At 42.7% G+C, this 24727-nt stretch overlaps 1 protein-coding gene across 2 annotated transcripts in view; it reads left to right on the forward strand.

The window, feature by feature from the left end:
- LOC146861440 (NXPE family member 1-like) overlaps positions 1-24727 on the forward strand; it is a 739873-nt gene that overhangs the window by 344681 nt on the left and 370465 nt on the right. For both annotated transcript variants that reach the window (XM_085645734.1, XM_085645736.1), the window contains one exon: positions 5622-5683. In XM_085645734.1, the coding sequence (XP_085501860.1) occupies positions 5622-5683 (62 nt within the window). The remainder of the gene's footprint in view (positions 1-5621; positions 5684-24727) is intronic.

Consider the following 24727-nt stretch of genomic DNA (forward strand, 5'->3'; position numbering starts at 1 on the left):
GGGGCACAAAGACTGGAATTTCTCTTGTGGGGGTTGGGGGCATTGTCATCCCCATTTTGGGCAGCCCCCTCCCCAACATAAATACAAAAAAAGCCCTAGTTTCTGGTAGGCTTTCTGCCCCCCGGGTGCTCCATGTGAACTTCCTCAAACTGCACTTTGAGAGGTCCGAAATTAGCATGCTTCTGGTAATGGATGAAAAAGTAGAAGAGGATAGTGAACCTCTCCCTAACCTCCTGTCTGCCCAGGAACATGATGGGTCAGTGGAGGGTTTCAACCTCGTCTCTATACTGACCCCAAAGCAGCAGAGTGCCTGTTGCTAATTACTGGGACAGTTTGCTTCTCTATTTAGCCATCACCCCTGGACTCACACCTGTGCAACCATGACATAGATACTGGAGACAGTCTATCTGTTAAGAACAAAAGTTACAGGTTGTCAGATAGATAAAGTGACAGGTCAGTATCAAGTAGGAAGTCGCCAAGATGATGGCATTAGGGGTGACTGAGCCCTCCAACAGTGCCTGGTCCAGCCCTGTAGGGCTGTTGCTGCCCAAGGCTGCCTCACAGGGCCACACTCCAGAACTTACGTTCAGTGTAAAATACTGGGGTCTCAACTACTTTATTGAAAACTGACGCACACCCCATCCAATGAGCTGAAGAGCTCATATAAAGGTTGGGCACTGTCAAATTCCTCAGTACTAGTTTTGATATAACATCACTCTGACTGAGGGGGCAAAATAGAGGTCGGCGTTTTCAACCACAGAGGGCCACTTTCAGTTTTGGGTGATGCCCTTTGATTTGAAGAATACCCCTGACACCTTTCTGAGGTTGGTAAACAGGGTCATAGTTGGGAAGGATGCTTTCTGTCCGCCTACATGGATGACATAGCTGTCTACAGCTACAGCTGAGAGGAACACCTGTACCACCTCCAGAAGCTGCTTTAGACCTTGCAGCAGGTGGGCATGACTGTCAAGGCCAGTAAGTGCCCGATAGGGCAGTATTCCGTAGTTTATCTGGGCCACATGGTGGGCAGGGGCAAGGTGCAGCCCCTCCAGGCCAAGATTGAGACTATCCTGGCCTGGCAATCCCCTAAAAGACAGACTGAAGTGAGGGCCTGCATGAGCCTCACAGGATGTAAAAGGAGCTTTGTCAAGGGATATGGCACCATTGTTGCTCCCTTAACAGCGCTGACTTCAAAGGAACAGCCCAAACAGGTGATCTGGACAGAGGTCAGCCAGAAAGCCTTTGATACCCTCAAGAAGGTAATGTGTACTGCACCCGTACTCAAGGATCCTGACTTCTCTCAAGAGTTCATAGTGCAGGCAGACGGTTCAGAGCATGGCATAGGGTTTATCTTAGCACAGTTAAATAAGGAGGACCCTTTGCCAACTAGCAGCCTTCATTAGCAGGAGGCTACTTCCAGGGGAACAGAGGTGGAGTGTGATTGAGAGGAAGGCCTTTGCTGTGGCCTGGGCACTGAAGAAGCTGAAACAATACCTGTTTCAAACTCACTTCCGGGTTCAGACAAACCACTGACCTCTAAGATAACTCATGCAAATAAGGAGTGAAAATCCTAAACTGTGAGGTGGTCCATCTCCCTAAGGGGCTTTATGGTGGAACACAGCCCTGGGTCAGACCTCTCCAATACTGTCTATCAGGTTCTTCCACCTTAGTGGTGACATCTTCCAAGCAGTTGGGTAGTTCTCCCCACTTTAAGCTGGGGGAGCATGTTAGACATATTAACCTTGGGGTGGGCTTCCCCCAAAATGTTTGACCTCCTCCTCCATCTTTTCTAGTCTACTCTAAGTACTTTACCGCTGCTAAACAGTGCTACAGTACATGTGCTCTCTCCTCTAAACATGGCAATATTGTCTCATACCGAGTTGGCATAGGTAATTTACTTATACATCTCTATTAAAGCGGACTACAGGTGCCCAGAGCCTGTAATTTAAATGCTATTAGTGGTCCTGCAGCACTGCTTGGGCCACCTACATAAGTAACCATTTAAATGCCATTGCATAGCCTGTGTGTGCAGGTTAAGCTGCCATTTCGGCCTGGAATAAGAAACCTTTTGCCAGGCTCAAACCTTCCTTTTTAATACATATGTCACGCCTAGGGTAGGCTATGAACAGTCCAGAGGACAGGGTGCAATATATTTAAAAGGCAGGCCATGTACTTTTAAGTTGTATCTGTGCTGGTCGTAAAAATCCCTTAAATTCTTTCTCTGCTACATGATCTACATCTTCCATAGGATAACATTTGGATTGCCTTATTGCATTTTACAATTGTAATTTTCAAATGGGAAGATATAACTGGTTCAAGTGTGGTTGCTCTGGAATCTGAATTTAAAATTCAAAATTATGGTGAAGCTGGTTTTTAAATTACAATACTGAAAATGCCACTTTTAGAAAATTAACCTAGCTACTCATTTGTTAACCTGCTATCTATTTCAAGCAGAAACTGAGATCAATGTTCATATTTCATTAGATCTGGTTATTTAATTAACCTTTTCAATGTTGAAATGAATGATTTGTTAAAGGGTTTGTTTGTTTGTTAATCAAGATTGGTGTATTAACACTTGCATCCATGTTATATGTAGTCAATATATAAAGAAAAGGTTAAATAAATAACCAGATCTAATGAAATATGAACATTGATCTCAGTTTCTGCTTGAAATAGATAGCAGGTTAACAAACGAGTAGCTAGGTTAATTTTCTAAAAGTGGCATTTTCAGTATTGTAATTTAAAACCCAGCTTCACCATAATTTTGAATTTTAAATTCAGATTCCAGAGCAACCACACTTGAACCAGTTATATCTTCCCATTTGAAAATTACAATTGTAAAATGCAATAAGGCAATCCAAATGTTATCCTATGGAAGATGTAGATCATGTAGCAGAGAAAGAATTTAAGGGATTTTTACGACCAGCACAGATACAACTTAAAAGTAGCTAGGTTCCTTTTGTGTACTACGTATTGTGGCCCTACCTAGCTACTGTCTTTTTGGGCCTAACCCCTTCTGTCACTAACTTTGAAAAAATTGGCATTTTTGTGCTTTAGCCATTTGGTGCCTCCACATGACTGAGTGTAGTTGACAGTTGGACTTTGTGTATTCCTCCTACACAGTCAAACACAATGGGATCTTAGGTTTGACTGAATGGGCCACCACTTTCAGGATAGGAGGGTAGGAGCTGGACTCAGCCTTGCTTACAGCTGAATAGGCTGTGTCCTGTTTCCACACAAAGGGCTCTATACATCTTGTAGTTAGTCTGGAGTCAGGGCAGGGAAAGCAGTGCACTTGTGCACTTCAAAGTCCTGCCTCTAGATGCATCTCCCCAATTCAAATGCACAATTGTTAATAAAAGAAGGACCTCAGACACGACCACTTCAGTACACTTCTGGATTTGCGGATACTCTGACAGGAAGAAGGACAGCTGTGTTAAGGAGTACTACTCTGATGGAATGTAAGCTGCTGGACTCCTGGTTTGTTGTGCTGACCTGCTGCCTGCTGCCCTCTTGCCTGGATGAGAAGGACTGAAGCTGCATCTCTTGTTGGCTGGTCTCCTGACTTGAAGCATCAGCCCTTTGGGCCTGATTTACAATAATTTGATGGACGTCAGCGCAGCAAGTCTTCCTACAGAGCTGCTGTGCATCAAAAAAAGGGATGGAATGTGCTGTATCTACAAGATATTGTACAAGGGCGTCTGCATTGTTAGAGTGATTGTTTTTGTGCAGAAAGGGACCTACCTCCACAAAAACAATCACAAGAATTGTTTTCTTCTTTCTATGTGTGCTGCAGAAAGCAGCACACAAAGACAAAGGAAAACATAGGAGGAATAAAGATATTTCTCCTCGTTGTGCATCCCTTGCACCTCCCCTGGGGAGGCGTAGTAATCTGGCACATTCCCAGGTTTATGAAACCTCATTAATCTGGGCATACATCAGGTTCCATGAATGTTGCATCGGACCACCCACAGCAAAACCCATGCAGAGTAATGGGAGAAAGGGGGCCCTATTTACAAGGCCACAAAAAGCCATGCAGGCTAGCTTTACATGGCCTTGTAAATATGGACAGACACACTGCGCTGCTGGTGCATCCAAAAAAGTGACGCACTGGCAGCACAATGGGCTTGTGAATAATTCCCTTTGAATGCATGGATATTCCACCCATGGGTTGCATTGGTGTAGTGTTACATAGATCATGTATGGGATACTGTTGAGAGGGAACATTTTCTTTATGATATGTGTGCCTGTAGTAACTTAAAGAAGCTGTTTCCTCACTTCAGTGGTTAACTGTCATGTAAAATGTATATACTTGCAGCTGTTTAGAACTAATTTGGTTACCAGAAAGGTTAACATAGCGTTCAAACTCTCTAGGTCTTCAACTTGAGCATCAATAAATTTGGTAATAGTAACGTTTGGTTATTTACAAGACTTAGATATGGAAAAAAACAGGCACAAACAGGTATATAAATAATGGCATTACTATTAATATCTCCTTCAGACCAAACTCATAACGAGTGCTGTGGAGCAAGTATAATATTACACATACTTTCTGCCATTGCTCATAAACTTTCCAGATAGATCTTTCCGAAAATGAAGAGAGGTTGTAAACCTAAAATGGCACACCTGAACTTCACTCAGCATTCACAATTTATTGCATTTTCTCCTTGAAAGAAATACATTCTGAAACACTTTGTGAGAAATGTGTCTTTTGAAATTGTTAATTATTTGTGTACTTTAACTAAGTTTTCTTCAATATTATTTAATTTGAAGAACTTTGAAAAAAGATATATATTACTCAAGCAGGTAGATTTCCAATTACATTTGAAATTTACCTCACAGAAATAGGAAGTTTTGGTCAGGATTAAGTTTGGAATCGGTAAGTTTCATAACTAAGGGGCTGATTATGATGATGGTGGGACCGCCACTGACAGCCTGTCGGTGGCGGTCTCACCGCCATCGGATCCATGTAATCCGCCCTTCGTATTATCATGGCGGAAAGATGGTTGGCGGTCGTAAAGACCGACCGACATGCATCTGACGGGCACCTTGCACCCGCCTCTGCATTGGAGGGGAATCATATCCCTACAACATTGGTGGTGCTTACCAGGCACAGCATTAGGGATTATGATGTCCCTTTCCGTCCAGCTTTTCATGGTGGGTTAACCCACCATGAAAAGGCAGACAGAAAGGGACTTTGAGGGCGCGTAGCAGGCCCTCCTTCCCCCGGCCCTAAACTGTGGTCCTGCTGCCTGCCACATAGTGCAGGGATATGTCAGGTGTCCCCATTTTGAATTGCAGCAGGTGCTGCAGCCAACAGCACCTGCCGCAATGCAAAAGATAGGCATTTCAACTGCAGTGGTGGCGGTCACATCATAATGCCTCTGTTGGGACCGCCGACAACCTGTCGGGCAGTCCCATTTCCGATAGGCAGGCGGGTGGACATAAGTCCACCCACCATCCTAATCAGCCCCTACATTATTTTTAACTATATGTTTTTAAAACTAAAAGTATCAAAATAAATGTTTTTCATAGCAACTGTTTTGTACTTATAGCCTAATACTTTTCTTTTATGCTGAGCAACTATTTACTGTTCTTTCTTATTTGCTTATTTTTTTAAGGTCCGGCATCGGTACAGAAATAAAAAAACAGGTTGAAATTATTGACGTCCACCATTGTAACAGTAAGTTTGAAGATTTTGGGTTAGTGTGGGATTGGATTAATGCAACACTTCTTCCTGGTACCTTCATGAGATTTATAAGGGCACGCTCATGCCATAAAAATCACAACTTAGAAAGCCATGGTAGATAGACACTTCCACTGAAAAGTCTGCCCTGCTCTTGATGCCAGCTGAATGTATTTCCTAGTCTGATTGGTGTTTGCCATGGCGCAATGCATTCCACTTCTACAGTAACGATGTCCATTGCCAGGGTCTTTAATGTGGAACTGCAGGCAGGGGTATTGTTGTGTTTGGACTTTCTTTATTGTGGCCCTTTTGCACCCCTTTACAAACTGCCTGATTTCCTTAATTTGTAATGCCCCGTTACATTTTTATTTTGGCCAAGGGAATGAGGGTGGGAGGCCGTCTCCTCCTCCCCTGTACTTTTATGTTTTGTCCTCAGGCAATTGGGTTTCTTGGGCCTATAAATGGCTTGGGGAAAGATCATGCACCCCTTCCCCTAAAGAATTAACATGGCACCAAGGATGGGGTCCCTGAGGGCCTGTAAAAGGCTCGGGAAAAGGGACACGCAACAAATAGGTTTGTAACTGCCACCTGAATCCCCAGTTAGCAGTATAGGACCATTGACACATGTTCCTTGTTATGTATTTTTTATATTACATGATTGTTAATTGATTTTAGTAGATGTTAGAAGGATTTAGAGTATTTGAGTGCCACCTATTTAGTTTTCATTTTTTTAGTTTGAGACTGCAAATATTCTGACACTATTTTAAGAAATGTGTGTTTTTGTTGGGGATAACTTGCTTATATTTATAATGTGTTTTATGCTATATTGTGTTTTTATTATAAATTAACATTTTAAATGCAAAATGCATTGTAAGGGAACTAAAATCAAGAATTCTAAAATGTCTTTTTGCTTTGTAGTACATTGGCAGTATAAAGTAGATTATAATGAGACACATACAAAGAAAGAAAATTAAATGCAACGTGGAGCAGTCTAACTTTATGCTGACAGGGCTATATGTTCTATGTGTTTTTTAAAACACACTATGGCAGCTGTTTGCATCAAGGATGGGCCTGCAAAAGTGAGCTTGTCAGGTGTGCTGATTAAAGGTGTAAGAGAAGCACTGTCATTGTGAAAGTTTTTTTTTCAGCACTAAAAGAAATACAAAATGCTGTGTTTAAATTGTTTATTTGTTTAGGGAAGCCAGATATCCTACAAATGTATTCAGCACTGTGGAGTATGGGAAATTATTCATGGTTAGATATTGTGTCTGTAAAATATAAGCTTTGAAACCACTGGCAAACATTCAATTATAAGGCCACTGAATACTTATAGGTAGGTCAGAGATTCCATTGGAATAATTTATTTTTTGTTTATGCTAATAATGTTGGCACTATTTGACAAATCTTCATGAAATTTGTTTAAAAAGGGTGTCCAGAAAATGTTGATTTCCCATGTTAATTCCCGTATGAAAATATGCCTACCAGTACAGAAAACATGCTGAATGAAATTACACCAAATTTTGCAGAAAGTTAGAACTTTACTCAGAGAGCATCCTTTTTGTGATTTCTTGTAAGTCAGTTCAGCTTTTTGGGAGAAATTTGCATTTTATGAGGGGCTCAGGGTGGGCATTAAGTTCTTTAAAATTTTGGTATGTCTGAATGGCTGGTCCCACTGGGGGTCCCGTAGTATAGAAAATTAAAAAATAGAGCCCTTTGATTATCCGAAGTAGCTTTCTCTCCCGCTGGCCAGTTCAGTACTGAGGGACCGCTACCTCTTCCAGGGTACATAGTGATTTGACTGGCTGGCGAAAACTCAGAGAAAAATATTGCACCCACCATTACAGGATTCTGAGACCTGGTCCTCGTGTCCTGAAATTGTTTTAAATGAATATATAATGAAATCTAATAAATTATATTATGCTAGACATTGGGTCTCTAGTTGGCAGAGGTAACTATGCACCCTGTCCAAGTAAAGATTACAATCCTAGACAGGGTAAATTAGATACACACTTAAAGTGCTCACCCTCTGGTAGCCTGGCACAGAGCAGTCAGGCTTATCAAAACAGGCAATGTATAAAGTATTTTTGCAACACACAAACAGTAACACAATGAAAACACCACAAAAATTTGCAACATAAGTTCAGAAGAATAGGTAATATTTTAGTGAGAAAATCAAGACCAAAACAATAAAATGACAAAAATCCTAAAGCAGAACTACAGTTATGAAATTTTAAAAAATAAACCAAAAATAGTGCTCAGAAGTCAATAGCTCTTAAAGTTACTTGAGGTTGCACTGGATCAGGTTAAATCCAGAGTCCTAGCCAACCGCGATGGAGGGCAGGCATGATACAAGACCCATACAGGATAAGTTGAAAAAGTAACTTGGATGGAGCAGGCGTCAGAGTTGAAGACTCGATAAGTCAGTTCTAATTCACGCGGTCGGGTCAAGCCTCGCAGTTGGGTACCACATCAGCATCGAACCCCTTACGATACAGGTGCTGCGTTATTGTTGAAACTCACAGTCGGTCCCCACGTCATCAAGGCGCACAGAAATATCCTTGGATTGGCACTGCATCGGCATTGAAGTGCACTGCATTGGTTCTGATCAAGGCAAAGTAAGCACTTTGACGATTTTGAGGAAAATAGCTGCAGCACCCACTTCTAAGGCACAGGACTGGAATGGCACATCAGGCAGGGTGGGCTAACAGAATCAACAGCAGCAGCAGAGTTGTAGGAAGTCTTTGATTGCCCTTAGACTTCAGAAACAGGAGGGAAGCCAGCAAGCCCTTGGAGTCAAGTGAGATGGGTTTAGTCCTGGTACTCAGTAGGGTAGAGATCAGCAGGCAGCAAGGCAGCTCAGGAAAGCAGAAAGCAGTTCATTCAGGTCAGCAGTCAGGTAAAGTGGCAATCCCTGTAGCACAACAGTCTTCACTCCTGAAAAAGTTCTTCACAGCGGGTCCAGTAGTGTACTGTCTTGGTAGGGTCAGAGTGCCAGTACTGATACCCAAATGTTCCTTTTGGAATGGGGGTGACTCAAAATCAGGCCCTTGAAGCGCACAGGTACCTTTTCAGCCAGACCCTATCTATCAGGATATCTGTGGGGGTAATCAGTCCTCTGTGTGGGGCAGGACACTGCCTGTTCATGTGTAAGTTACAGCATTCTCTCTCTCTCTTCCTGCCAGAAAGAACTATCAGAATGTAGATGAATGCAGATGAGTTTTCTGTCACACCAACCCTTCCTGTGTTTCTGGCTGTCTAGAGGGAATGCACAAAGTGCGTCTGTCATCCACCCCAGACAAGTATTGGAGACAGGCTGCAAGGCACCATGAAAAGAAACCATAGAGAAATACCCACTCTCTAAAAGTCGCATCTCTAAAAGAGTAATGTTAAATCCAACTTTATCAGTAAAGAGGATTTATCATTACCATTCCTAAGAAATTAAACATGATGTAGCTACTCCTTTCTAATAAGGAATTAACGCTCAAAAGTTTTTTAAGGAACTCCAAATGCTAGCCTATGGGAGAAGTAGGCTTCAAAGTAGTGAAAAACATATGTAGCTCTTTGTCACTACCTGGACAAGTAAAACCTAAAAGAACATGTCCTACCTTTTAGTTACACAGCAACCTGCTCTTAGGGTTACCTAGGGCCTACCTTGGGGGTTACTGATGTGTACTAAAAGGGAAGTTCAAGGCTTGGCAAATGGTTTTAAATGACAAGTTGAAATGGCAATAAACTGCATACACAGGCCGTGCAATGGCAGGCCTGAGACAAGTTGTAAAGGCTTCTTGTGTGGTTGGCACAACCAGTGCTACAGGCCCACTAATAGTATTTAGATTACAGGCCCTGGGCATATGATACACCACTTTACAAGGGACTTATAAGTAAACTAAATATACCAATTTGGTATGCACCAATGTCTCTATGTTTGCACTTCTAGCACTGGTCAGCAGTGGTAAAGTGCTCAGAGTCTAATGGGCAACAAAAGATACAGTAAAAAGTGGAAGTAATCAGGAAAAATGTTGGGGAAAACAACCGTAAGGATGACAGGGCTAACACGTGTCCCCCAGCTGAAACATCTAGGGAGTTCCCATCACTAAGGTGGAAAAACCTAGATAGACCAGAAGCATTGTCCTGGTCTACCCCTGCTCTGTGTTCAGTCCTGAAGTCCATACACTATAGGTAAATGAACCGCCTCAACAGTTTTGGATTTTACTCCTCATTTGCAGGAGACACCTAAGGGACCTTTGGTCAGCCTAAATCAGGAAGTGAGTGCCAAACATATATCACCTCAAATTTTACAGTGCTCAGAGCACAGCAAACACCTCTCTTTCTATAGCACTCCCCCTCTGGTCCCTAGGTAATAACCTCCTGGAGATTAAGGCTACCGGTTGGTCCAGCCCTCTTTATTGAGTTGTGATAAAACTGTCCCTATGCCATGACATCTATTTAAATCATAAACTCCTTGGAGACATCCAGGGGCCTGAGAAAAGGGACTGTGTACATGATTTGCTTCTGGAAGTCAAATGCAGTTTGGCATTCCCCAGTCCAAATCACATTTCTGGGCTGCTTCTTAGAAGTCACCTTTGGTACAGGAGCCACAATGGTTCCATATCCCTAGACAAATATTCTGTAGTACCCAGTGAGGCCCAAGAATGCTCTGACCTTAGTCTGGGCTTTGAGGGGCTCCCAGGCCATGATAGTCTCTGTCTTGACCTGGAGGTGCTGCACCTTACCCATGCCCAGCAGGTTTTCCAAGTACAGCACATACCCCTTTTCTCTTTGGCACTTTCTGGCCTTGATAGTCAGACCTACTTGTTGCAATGCCTGAAGCACTACCTGGAGTTACAAAATGTGGTCTTTCCATCTGCTACTAAAGACAGGTATGTAATCCAGATAAACAGCTGAGAAGGGCTCCATACCAGCAAGTTCACCAAACTCTGGAAGGTGGCAGGGGAATTTTTGAGTCCAAAAGACATCATATGAAATTGGTAGTGACCCTCTGGAGTGGAGAAGGCTGACCTCTCCTTGGCACTTTTTGTTAGGGTGATCTGCTAGTACCTTGATGTAAGCTCAAAGGTACTTAAGTACTGGGCAGCCCCTAACCGGTCAAAAACCTCCTCAGCCTGGGGATGTGATGAGCATCTGTCTTTGTCATTGAGTTTAGCCCTCTACAGTCCACAAAAAACCTCAGCACAGGTGTGGTGCCTGGTGGGGCACCTTTTGGTACCAGAACCACAGGACTGGGTCAGTGGCTACTGGAGGGTTATATCATCCCCAACTCCAGCATTTTAGAGATTTTACTCTTAAATCTGGCCCTCAACCTGTAATTGTTATTTTTAACAGGGAGTTTTTCCCCTGTGTCCACATCATGGGTACACCAGTGGGTAGACCCAGGAATAAGGCAGAACAGAGAGGAGTACTGCCCTAACACTTGGTGGCAGTTCCTCTGCTGTTCAGGAGATAGACTGGGTGAAAGGGTTACTCCCTCCACAGACCCATCCTTCTCCTTGACGTCTAAGAGGTCAGGGAGAAGTTCACTCTCTTCCTCCTCTTCTCCATCCTGGTGAGCTCAGACCTCTCAAAGTTTGAAGCAATTGATATGAAGTACCATGTGGGGTTGCCTGGGGGTCTTAAGTGAGTATAAGTGAGTCAGGGTGAGTGAGAATGATGGAATGGGGACAAGAGTGACTGCAAGTCAGTGTGAGTGAATAACTGTGAGTTAATCAGTGTAAGAATGAATGATATATGAGCATAAGATTGAGTGCAAGAGAGTGAGAATGAATGAGTTCAAGTGGGTGACAATGGTTAAGTAGAGTAAGTAGGGGAGAATGTGTTAGTGAATGTAAATTATTATGAGTGAGAATATGGTATGCTTGGGACTAAGGGTGGTAGATAAACTCTGTTGTTATGATAGAGTTTTGCAGAGTTTTGTTCACATCGCACTCCAGTTGGCTCTTGGAGTTCCCGAAAAACTCGGCCTGGGCGGTGAACTCTGCTCCATTTGTGGAGTTTTCTGGACTCTGCCTTTGTGGAGCACATGGAGTGTGGAAAACTCTACTCTATGTAGCGCAGTGGAGCTTTTAGCCTGCTTGCATTCCCCAACAGTAAGTTGGCGAGCACAAGCTGCTGCACGGGTAGAATTTCTACCCGATCGGCTGGAAGATCAGCGTGAACAGCAGTTCACGGAGTGCTCTGCCGCTTGCGGAACTCCACAGAGATTTTTGGTTACTTTGCAGAGTTCCACATGGTGGAAATCTTCGAAATCTGCCCAGGCCGAAGAAAACCTCTGCCAAGTGCCACGTGATGGAGTTTTTTCCGCAGGGAGCACACCAATGTTAAGTTGACCAGCGAGAAAATTGAACGTTACCGGTGAGATTTCTCAACGTGGGCAGTCATGGCAGACCGCTACAATGCGCTTTGAGAATGCTGCCCCACGTGTAAATAATCTACTTGAGCAGCAAAAAAAAGCAGCGCTATCTGTAATGCTGTGTGGTGCCTTTGGGGCTGATTTTACAGTGAAAAAGAAGCTACTGGTAGTAAAAATAAGCACAAGCAATGTGACACACTAAGTTCCACAACTCTCAGAACTCTGCGGAATCTTGCAGAGTTTTTGTGTAACTCTGCCGAAATTCGAGAAGTGTTGGCATCTTATGGGCAATTCTTAACAGACAGGAACCTGGAATACTAGAGATAATACTGGATATATTGGTCAACCATGACAAAAGCCTGGCACAGGCATACAGGAGGTAATTCTTGTAATGAGACACTCCAGCAAAATGCTTTTTCTAGCATGCTGGAGGTGATTCTTGCCATAAAGGATGACAACTGTAGCTAATAGGAGGGGGTCAGACATTACAAAATGTTGCCCACCCATCCTAGAGATACATTTTGATATTAGGGTCACCCAATAAACATGGATAACATTAACAGCGAAATTCCAGGACTGGCATAGTATGTGTAATTTTTGGCATAAGGGGGTACCCATGGCTTATAGGGGACACCCATGGAAAATATTGGCCCTCGCACAATAAAGTTTTTGGGGCATATGAGAGCATCCACAGCAAATTTTGAAAGAAAGGGGGTCAACTCCTGTAGTACATCATGTTTCAATGGCTTGGTATATCCTTAAAGGACCTATATTAGTAACAAGTGCCCTTTCATAGCCCATGGCTTTTCAGCAGATTTATGTGAAACATTTGCTTTAAAATGCACTATTTACCCAATTTCCACCAAATTTGTTTGTGCAGAGACCCCCTTATCCCTAAAACCCCTTCAAAGGTGCTCAGGTTCATTTGGTTTGCTCAGTACAATTTAGGGCATGTATTTTCCAAGCTTATGTCAGACCCTAATACAGGTTGATCCAAAAGAGAAATGTTTGTTCTATTTTTCAATTAATGACACAGATATAATATGACAACTTCAGTGATGTAAGTAATTGTGATACCATGTGGGTTATGGTCAAGTCACACCATTTCCTGAGAAGATTTAGGATCAAAGGTCATATGCTGTCACTTCCTTTCATCTCAATAAGTCAAATGGTGTGTGATGTCACTTCCAATACCCTTGGTATTTTGGTGAATTGATGTCCATGTTTATGGGGTGTGAATGTTTAACTTTTAATTCCCAAACTTTGCTGAAGGTTTTGCTGCAATGCGGATTGTTGAATAATGCAGAATGTAGGTGTGTCCCACTTAGAAGTGAATTACCTCTTACTGGCATAAGCATGATTCAAAGGATATATGCCATTGTGCTCATCTAAAGAATATTTATAGTGTGTTTTACAAAAGCATGGAGGGTTGTCCATAGAGCCTGCCGAAGGTGTCTTATCGGTGTCAAATGAATTCCTGTCAACCATTTTACTTAAAATTGATTGAGGATCATGTGAAGTCTTTAAAAGGGTTAATCCCTTTAAGGTGAGTACCAAATTAGCCACAGTTGTAGTGTGTTGAATTCCACAAATCCTGTGGAAGCCTGTAACAATGATTGATGATGTCACCAGTGATGTTATAAATGACATCATTTAACATGTCATGAGTGACATAAGATATAAGGTCTTAAGTAGTGCATGGCATGGGGGCAGGTCATAGTTAGCTCAATAAATGATTTGCGTATATATATATATATATATATATATATATATATATATATATTATCTACTGGCGGTCGCCAGTAGATAGTTATAGTTAGGATCGTGTTTCCATAGGAAATCCGCAACATTCTATTTGGAATAACTTTGGCGCCGGTTGACGAATCCTCCCAAAATTTTCAAAACAGGTGGGGCGCTCCGCTCCACTCCTACCCTGAAAGGCTCGGGGTGATTCATGAAGTGGGGGCCGAGAAAAAAGGGGGTTCCCAAAATGCATTTTCCCCATGCATTTTTCCATAGGACCTTTAGTCGAAGGTACAGCCCGAACGGCTGAACAGAATTACTTGAAATTTGGCAGAGAGGTAGTCCTCAGGTCAGGGAAGTGCCTTTTGCAGGTCTGGTGTCAATCTGTTCAGTAGTTCCTGAGAAAATCAAAAGTAAAATCATATATATATGTGGGCGGAGCCTAACCACACATCTCATCCTGAGATCTGATTGGCTGTCAGCACTTCATCCAAGAAGTGTTGGCAGCCATCTTGGGACCAATATACATTCTAGCACCTCATTAAAAAGCATTGCAGTTAATAGAAGGTTTTAAGACTTTAGTTACATTATAAATCATTTGTTGATGGTACCATACTCATTTTAGGAATTGTGGTATGTTCTAAGGTGATTTCACCATGTGAAAAAGCCTTCTGCTGGGATATCATGATTGAGAGAAAAATATTTTCTCATGCTTTTCCCACAGAGGTTTGGAAGGTGATCTATAAGCTAAACTAAGAGCTTATTTTCTGTAAATTCACATTATCTTTCTCAGTCATGTGAGAATGAAGTATGACATTCTCAGTAAAACATGTACATCCAACAAGGGCAGAGACTGTCAGTTGATTCCTTTGTGTTCTACTGCAGCTTCCCAGAGTGTTCCAAAGAACAACTAGAGTGCTAACAGTCCTACTTATGATAAACGTATGGCACACCTGAAGCCATCTTGCTTGGATTAAAGTGGTAACTCTTAAAACATTTAATTTAAAAATGAACAAAATGAGGGGGTTCATTTTTCCATAAAAAGTATGATTAGTGCTGCAGAAAGAAAAATTAGGGCACATTTTGAGTGACTTCTCAAATCCTCTTCTATTTCATTAAACAATTCTGACATGCAGACCGATACATGCACTTTCAATACCAGCAGCAGTTTTCCCTGGTGAGCAGTAGCTTTACTACAGTGATCTAATGAGCAAATAGAGTGCTAACATTCTGAATTTATGGCAAATGTGTGACACATCTGAATGCCTTCTTGATGGAATCAAAGTAAAAAACTGAAAGCATTTCCTACTGAGGAGACTGCAGTAAATGAGGAAATTAGGAAACTTCATAACAAATAAGTCTCCCAAGATGGCCACCAGAGACAATAGAGCCCAAATGTAGCCCAAATATCACCCAGATGTAGCAAGTATAGCCCAATGACAGAATGTCCCAGAGTGTTCTTAAAAACAACTAGAGCGCTTACTGTCTTCATTATGACAAAAGTATGGCACACCTGAAGCCATCTTGATTGGAATAAACTGGTAACACTTAAAACATTTAATTTAAAAAGGAACACAATGAGGGGGTTCATTTTGCCATAGAAATTATGATTAATGCTGAAGAAAGAAAACGAGGGCACATTTTGAGTGACTTCTCAAATCCTCTTCTATTTCATTAAAAAATTCTGACATGCAGACTGAAACATGCACTTTTAATACCAGGAGCAGACTTCCATGGTGAACAGTAGTTTTACTACAGTGATCTAATGAGCAACTAGAGTGCTAACATTCAGAATTTATGGCAAATGTGTGACATATCTGAATACCTTCATGATGGAATCAAAGTAAAAAACTGAAAGCATTTCCTACTGAGGAGACTGCAGTACATGAGGAAATTAGGAAACTTCATAACAAATAAATCTCCCAAGATGGCCACCGGAGACAAAAGAGCCCAAATGTAGCCCAAAATCACCCAGATGTAGCCCAAATATAGCCCAATGACAGAAGTGTGCAAAACACTTAATATTTTGTGTTTTTGCAGTGTTATATAGTGCAGACTTGTCAGGTATTGGAGTGCTTTACATGAGCATTGGTTACATCACACAAGAACAAATTCATTTTGGTCGTAGACATGGGGAGACTAAGTGATTTGACCAGAATCACAGAATGTCGAGCTGAAGCAAAAACTCCAACCTGGTACCCCAGTTGCAAAGTCTGCAGTTCTGGAAGTAACACCACATCCTCTCCCCTAAGTGCAACATTTAATCAAGTGGTCAACTGGATAAAAAAACATAAAGATAACAAATAATTTAAACGTTCTTTGTCGCTATTTGAAAACTAAGAAAATATGTCCTTATTTTAGTCTTTTAGAGCACTAACCATAATTTTGATGCCAATAAGACCCTCTCATATATGTAATTTCTAAAGGAAATGCTCTGGGTATTACAGTTTTGATTACATCAAGATGACGTCAGGCGTTCCACACTTTTGTAATAAATATAGAATGTTAGCAATCTAGTTGTTCATTAGGATACTGTTGAGAGGCAGAGGCCAGGGGCACGGACTCTGAAAATTGAAGGCAGGTAGGAGGGTGCAAAGGCAACAATTTAACCACACTGAGCAAGCAGGAAGGACCGTGGCAGCACAACAGACTATGGAGGGCAGTGGAAAGGGGGGCAGGGGCAACAAACCAACAATACAGGACTTGCAAGAGAGGCTGTGGCAATGTAATAGACCATTGTGGGTAGAAGGAAGAGGCAATGGTAGTACAACCATACATGCCAACAGACCCGATTCAGCCAGGAAACGCCCAATGTTTTTAAGCTCAAATGGGCTTTATTTGATCTGTCTCCTGTCTACAATCTCCTCTTTTTCAATGTAACTCAAAAGAGAAAATCAATACCCCAGCTTTTTTTTCAAAATCTCCCGCTTACCAAGTTCAAAATGTTCGCAAGTATGGTACATTGGATCATTGAAGGAATTGGGGTAGGGACATGGACTTGGATAACAGAGGACAGGAGGGACATGGAGAGGTGCACCAAACTGACCCTGCAGGGCAGGCATCAGGGTTTGCAGCAGCACAATACACCACACAGGGCATGCGGGACGAGAGTGCAGCACAACAATCCATAGAAAGCAAGAGGGAGGGGACAGGACCATGCACATGGACAACAGAGAACAGAGGGGCAAGAGGCAATGGTAGCTAGCTGACCATAATGGACAGACAGGAGAGAAAGCTGCAGCATAACAGACCATAAAGGGCAGGAGGGGCGGATCAGGGGCATTACAATGGAACAGACAAGCTAGGAGGGAGGGAGTAGGGGTCTGCACATGTAAACAGAGGGCTGGGGGAAAGGGGGCAGGGCAGGAGCAGCAAGATAGCCATGGAGGTCAGGCAGGATGGGCACTAGAAGCAAGACACACCATGAGGAGCAACAGTGAGACTGTGATGGCATACACACAGACCATGGAGGGAAGGTGGGAGGGGGTCAGGGGCAGCTAACTGACCACACAGGGAAGGTGGGAGGGGCCATGGCAGCACAGAAGACCATGCATGGCAAGTGGGAGGGTTAGTGGCAGCACAATGGCTATGATGGGCAAGAAGGAGGGTGCAGGGGCATGCACAAAGGACGATGCAGGATAGAAGGGAGGGTCAGGACCTGTGCACAGACAAGAAAGTTCAAGGGAAGGGGCCTCACAACAGACCGCACAGAGCAGGCAGGAGGAGCAGTTGCAGCACAACAGACCAGGGAGGGCAGAAGGGTGTGGCAGTACAATGGACCATGGAGGACAGGAGGAAGAGGATAGGGGCATGGCATGTGGACAGGCAGGGTGGAGGTGGCAGGGACAGGTTACAGTCATCTGACAATGCTAGGCAGGTGGGAGGGGAGTGGCAGCTCAACAGAACACTCAGAGTAGATAGGAGTGGCAGGTCCATGGAACATGGTGGGCAAAAAGGATGGAGCAGGGGCATGCACAAAGACATCGGAGGGCAGGGGGAAGGAGAATAGGGGCAGCAAGCTAAGCACCGAGTTTAAGCCGGAGGTCAATGATGGGGCATAGTATTGGGCAATGGAGGGCAGGAGGAGTGGAATGGTACATCATACTAAATTGAGGGCAGTGGCAGCACATCAGACCATGCATGGCAGGAGGGAGGAGGCTAGTCCATGGATTCACACAACAGAGGATAGGGAGGAGGAGGATGGGGCAGCAAGCTGACTGTTCAGAGAAGGCGGGTATTAGGAACTTTATTGTTTTTAAACGTGTGTCTGTGCGAACTACTTAAAATATGAACAAGCATGCAGCATAATCTCACTTTTATTCAGGAAGAAGAGGACGTTTGTGACTGTGACTCCGGGCTCACTTGGCAGAAACACCCCCTGACCCTCCAACCCCTATCGCAAAATGTAATGCCCGTGAAAAGGGTAGGTGAACACAGTGTTATATAGAACATAGTCCTGAGAGCACGATTGAAAATGAAAACTAGATATAGTGTATGGTATAAACTATGCACCAAAAAGTGTGATATAAGATGAACCGGGCGTGAAATATAATATGCAATACATTGTGCGCAATGACAGATTCATTGGAGAGCGCGAGATAGCACAGGCACTAGTGCGTGCTATGCGATATGCGCCTTGGAGTGTAATATGCACAGGGCAGTGTTGTGTAACCTAACTAGTCTCTAAAGTTGTAATATAAAATATGTGCTGGGGAGTGTAACGTTGCATATGCACTGTGACAAAGATATGGATCCCAGATTGTAATATGTATGGCATAGCACTGTGCGTTATAACATAGGCATCGAGGAAGGCATGTTAGATGGGGCAATATAACCCGTGCGAAGAGAAGTGTGACATGACATATTCAGGGGGTGGTGTTACAGTGCACATGGGCTAGAGAGTGTCATAGCATATGCACTAGCTAGTGGAATACAACACAGAGGTGTGTGGCACTCAGCAGGCAATGGTGGGTGTAACACAGCATTGGGCTCTGCCAGGAGCGCGCTGTGACTCTCAAGTGATGTTCGCCCCCTTTCCAGAGAGTAAAATAAAAAGTATTACACATCCGGCAGTGGATGTGTGTTTTATTAACCGTGAGGGGGGTTTCTTGCATAGTTTTGGTCGAATTTTTGTCGAATCCCATTTGAATGGCTTGGTGTGCATGTGTATTAAATGTGCCCGTCAATAGCTACCCATGTTTGTATAAATAAACGACAAGGGTGTCTACCGGGATTAGGCACGGTAGGGCATCAGACATGTCAGAGCTTCACTAGTGGTGTAAATACATTCCACGTGGATTCATTGTATGCATAGTCGCCTTTTAATGAATATCACACAAATCGTCATGGTGATAAGTACGTACGGTTTGTCCAGCATGTCCTAGGTGTGTCTATAAATATATATATTTTTTAAATAATAAAAAACAGTGGCCGGCCCTGGGGAATGGGGTCAAACAAATATAATAAGGGCCAATAAATTAGAATAAGAGGGGAACCACACAGCCCCCCTTCTTAAAAAATTAAAATAAATAAAAGACTGGCATCGTGCCGGAGGCCACGCCCCCTCCTTGCAGCACTCTGCAAACGCGCTCCCTGGCGAGTTGTAAGTTGGGGAATTAATTCCTCTTCAATACTGAGGGTCCCTGAGGGCCAACTAGCCCAACCGGCATCTCCAGTATGCGCCAGGGAGCTGCGCTGCAGACAGGTGTTCTGAGGCCAAGCCCCTTTTTACACCTCTCTGCAACGCAGCTCTGTGGCGCTTACTGGAGGTACCTAGTGGTCTAGTTTGTCAGTGATGTCATTTGAGATGTCATCAGTGATGTCATGAGTGATGTCACTGACCATGTCATGAGTGATGTAATATGTGACATCATCAGCAGTGCATTGCGGGCGCGCGAGTTATAGTTAGCTGAACTAACTATAACGGGGGAATTTCAATGGTTTTGTACAAGTGAAACGTCCAGCTAACTATAACACTCCTGAAACCTATGGTTATATATATATATTTTTTTTAATTTTAATTCAATCCATGATAGTTACATTACATTACATATATCTAATCAATGGCTTAAAAAGAGAAAACACAATCTTAAAAACATGCAAAAAGGTTAGACAGTGTTTAGCAAATTCATCAAGCACAGTAAATACTTCATCATTACTGATCTAAAAGTCATAACAGTCCTAAAAAAACAAGCAAAACAAAAAAAAGGGAGAAAAAAAAGGATGAGACAGTGGCTAGCTAATTCATCAAATACAGTTCACAGATCATCATTACCGATCTAAACTCCATAACAATTCACTAAAGTGCAAATGCTTAATCCACTGAAGTTTCAACCCAATATAAAACATCATTCTTACATATATGACAGCACCGGCCCCCATATCTCCATGCCCAATTGTCTTTTACGAGAACCTTTTAGAGCTTATAAACTATGCTCTAAATTGAAGATGGTCAGAAATCTAGCCCTCCATAATTCAAAAGTCGGAGCATCTTTCTGAAGCCACATTTAGGCAATACATAACCTGGCTATGGCTGTAGAAGATCAAATATCAGAATTTTTAAACGAGCTGTAACTCTCCGCGACACCCAACAACACGTGAATAGCGGACAATCTTACTGGACCCCCATAATTTCTGCTACAAATTTCTATAGGTTGTTCCAAAAAATTACTTAGGTGCCTACATGAAAAAAAATGTGCACAATGTCAGCGTCCTCCATTCCACAATGAAAACATCTTCCATCATTTGCCCCACCCCATTTTAACAACCTGGCTGGAGTATAATTTAGGTTAAACACGGTCTTATAGTGTTGTGAATGAAGATTGGCAGACATCAAGAACCTCCCAGCCAGATCGAAAGAGTATTCTACCAAGTACCTTGGCACCCTAACCTATTGTCCCACTTAGTGTTGTGTACATTAAAATCCCCGCCCTTTATGTCTAATAATAAATTATATAGAACGCCGATGCACATGTTTTTTCTCACTGCTTTAACTAAAGGATTCGATTCAAATTTCCATCAGCTTTTGCATAAACAATCACAAATTTGTAGATATTTAAAAAAAATGTATCTGGGGAGGCAATATTTCTCGGCTAGCATCTCGAAGGACATCAAAACTCTTTAGATCACCAATAAATTGAATGCCTTTAATCCGCCATATATGAATAGTCCAATCCCAAAATATAGATGCAATAGCACTGTAGCTGCAAACGGAGTATACTGGGAGACCCTCTCAAATCTATAGGATTTTCACACAGCTTTCCACACCTTATAAGCGGCATTTAAAACCTTAAACCTGTTTTTTTTGTACTAGCTTGGCTCCAGGCTAACAAATAATCGGTTTTTAGCAAGGGCGACTCGGCAATGCTAATTGGCTCTGCCGCAGTTGATAATATATTCATATGTTGCAGTATACACACATTGTAATATAAAGTAAAATCCGGCACTGCCCAACCACCTTTCTCGCGAGGAAGGACCATAAAGCACATAGCTCTGCGAGGCTTCCCCTGCACCCATAAAAACCTAGCACACATTGACTGGAGTGCTGACAGTGGGACATGGGAGATTTCTAGTGGAACAGATCTAAAATAATATAAAACCTTGGGTAATATTAACATTTTAAGAACACTGCATCGCCCCACGAGTGAGAGATGCAGACATTCTCAACGGTCTAATTGTTTCCATACAGTGTTTAAAATATTGCCCCAATTCATCTCCACAAGTGACTTTAAACATGTCCTTATTGTGACACTCAGGTATGATACCTCACTCAAAATCCGATGATCGTCATAACCTACTTGATTTAAACACAAAATTTGTGTATTTGATACATTACGTTTATATCCTGAAGCTGCTCCAAACTCAAGCGCCAGCTGTTCTATCTTAGGCATAGCCATCATAGGATTTGGAGTGACCACTGACACACCGTCCGCATATGAGAAAACCCAATAGTGCTCTTGTCTCCAGATTACCGCTTATATCCCTGCATTTTGCTCTAACATCATTAAAAAAGGGTCAATATATAATGAAAACAACAAGGGGGAGCACGGGCATCCCTGCCTTGTACCCTGTGTAATGTATACAAGATCTGATTCAAGGCCCATTATGCAGATTTTTGCTGCTGAGCGCCGATATAAAACCTGAATAGCTGAAATGAAACCTTGTTTAAAACCTACTCGTAGTAATACTGCCCATAAAAATTCCCACGCGACCCGATCCAACGCTTTTTCAGCGTCTAATAAAATCAAGCTAAATTTGCTCCCCGTGGTGTTACCTGTATCTAAAAGAGTTACCACCCTATTGATGTGATTAGTTGTACTTGTCTTAGGTATGAACCCATGTTGTCAACTCGAGACCAACGGGGTTAGCACATCCACCAACCGGGTTGCTAGGATTTTGGCATAGATTTTGCCATCAGCATTTAATAACGATATAGGGCGATAGGATTCCGGCTGTTCAGCCGGCTTATCTTTCTTTTTAAAAGCAATCATGCTTGCCTCATTCCACGTCAAAGGTGCAGCACCTACTTGTGCCTGCTGAAAAGTGACAAGCATATCGGCCTTAAGCTCTCCAAAAAAGGTTTTATCTACTCCTAGGGGAAGTTTGTTGGGCCCTGCTGCTTTGCCATTGACTAGTCTATTAATTGCCACTTCCAACCCTTCAATAGTTATAAGTGCCTCTAGCATTTCTGCATCTTGTAGATCCACTTTTTTGCAGGTAAGACTCTGCAGCAGTGATTCCCCAGCCTGTATATCAAAGCTCTCCCCAGTATAAAGTGCCTCATAAAAGTCATGAAACACATTTAACATCCCAACATCAGTTTCTACGGTATTGCCCATGGAGTCCACCACTGATCTAATTCTTTGGGCCGCCACTCTTGATCGAAACCTTTGCGCCAAACTGCAGAGCAGCAATCTCCGCCCCTGCTTGTATCCCCTGCATGAGCTTTTCTTCAGCTATTGTAAGATTGTCATATAATTCCTATAATGCCAATTGTATCTGTTTTTGCTTCTGTAGCCCAAAGCTAAGAGTCTCCCCTCTAAAACCTGCTTTTAATGCATCCCACACAAAGCCGGTCCCTGAGGTATTGCGATTTATGGCCAGAAATTGCCTAATCCACACCTTCATGTGTGCTACATAAACTTCATCTAATAGTAGTTTCCTATCAAATGAAAACGATCGCGGCTTGATTCCTGCCTTGAGCATGCATAGATTCAATACGAGAGGTCCGTGATCTGATGAGATCCGTGGGTGCACCTGAATATTAGCACCTGAAAGTAAGAGACTCGATGAAAAAAAAATCCAATCTTACTAATTTCTGATGTGGATGTGAAGAAAATGTATAACCAGGATCCGACCCCCTTAAAGCTGCCCACGCATCTACCAGACCATGATCCATTAATAAAGACTGAAGCGCCTTAAATACTTTGGGCTTCCTGCCATTATAATATTTACTATCATCCAGAAAGCTCTTTGGCTCAAGGTGTATATTTACGTCACCACACATGATTAACGGGGTGGGCCATAATGCTAATTCCACATTCAACCCTTCTATTACGGATGCCTCATCAAGGTTCGAAAAATATATAGAACACACTACCAATCATACATTCCACGATAGCCCACCCCCCTTGGTTGTCCATCAGTACTCTTCCTGTCCCTTGTATATGGCTCTTAGCCAATATTGCTACCCCGTGTGTCTAATGGATTGCTGTGTACATGCTAATACTGTTAAACCAAGTTCCACCAGTAATTTTCTTTTGCCCCATGGAATGTGTTTTTTTTTAATACATACCAGGTCTGGTTGAAACACCTGTAGTTTGGTTGCGACCAGTTGTCTTTTATTATAGTTATTCAACCCACATACTTTCAAAGAGCAGATCCAAATACCACCATGTATGTACCTATCCCCCATCTTTCTTCCCCATTTCTTTGTGCTCTAGGACCTTGAACCTAAAACCATTGAATTTCAAACTATGTTTCAATGCACTTTCATGGATTATTTTTCCTAGTGCCTCCCCACCACCCCCTGTACCCAACAAACCCACATCCCCCAACCCCACCACCCCCATACAAAGCTTCAGCCGATGCCATGACCCACCCCTACCCTTCCCCAGACAAGAGGCTTGGAGACTCAAGGTCTCTGAGATGGAACAAGCTTCCGCCCCCCCGGATGCCCCTGCCCCACCAGATACCGTGCTTAATTAAATATTCCCCACACACCTCTTATTCTAAAGAAAAACAATAAAAATTAATGTACAAAATAGAGAAGGGAATAATCAGCATTACATTTGACAATAGATCCAAACCCAGGTAACCCTGATACAATTAATCTGTGCATGTAATCTATAGTGAACAATCATTTTCATTTTTTTTTTGTCTTTTATAAAGACTACAAGTACTCTTTAGCCGCCAACTCTGCTGTAAAGAATTGCACATGTTCAGTGTAAATGTTGTTGAGCTTGGCTGGATTCAGTAAATAAGCTTGTGCGCCTTTATTTCGAAACAGAGTGATAGGCTGGCATAATTGGCATCTCTTCTCCACAGTCAGAGGGCAATAATCAGGGTGTACAAAAAACTCTACCCCTTTCCCACTTTTCTTTTGGTCTGGTCGCGCCAGATCATAGATTGCTTCTCTTTCCAGAAAGTTATTAATTGATATTAAAATAGCCCTCGGTCTAGTAGTGTTCTGGCCAGGTCTGTTACGCTGTATGAATGGAAATCTGTGCGCCCTCTGGATCTCCCGATTCCAATCCCACTGAGTTAGCCCAGGGAAAGCCACAGAAAAGAGCTCAATGATAAACTTCCGCGCAACCTGCCCCTCGGCCCCCTCAGGGATATCTAACACGCAGAGGTTATTACGCCGAAGGCGACTTTCCAGTTCAGTGATCTTCCAGAGGGTATCATCCTTGGCAGTATGCAAGGCTTCTGTT

The sequence above is a fragment of the Triturus cristatus genome, chromosome 3_1, assembly GCF_964204655.1.
Source record: "Triturus cristatus chromosome 3_1, aTriCri1.1, whole genome shotgun sequence".
Taxonomy (NCBI): Eukaryota; Metazoa; Chordata; class Amphibia; order Caudata; family Salamandridae; genus Triturus; species Triturus cristatus.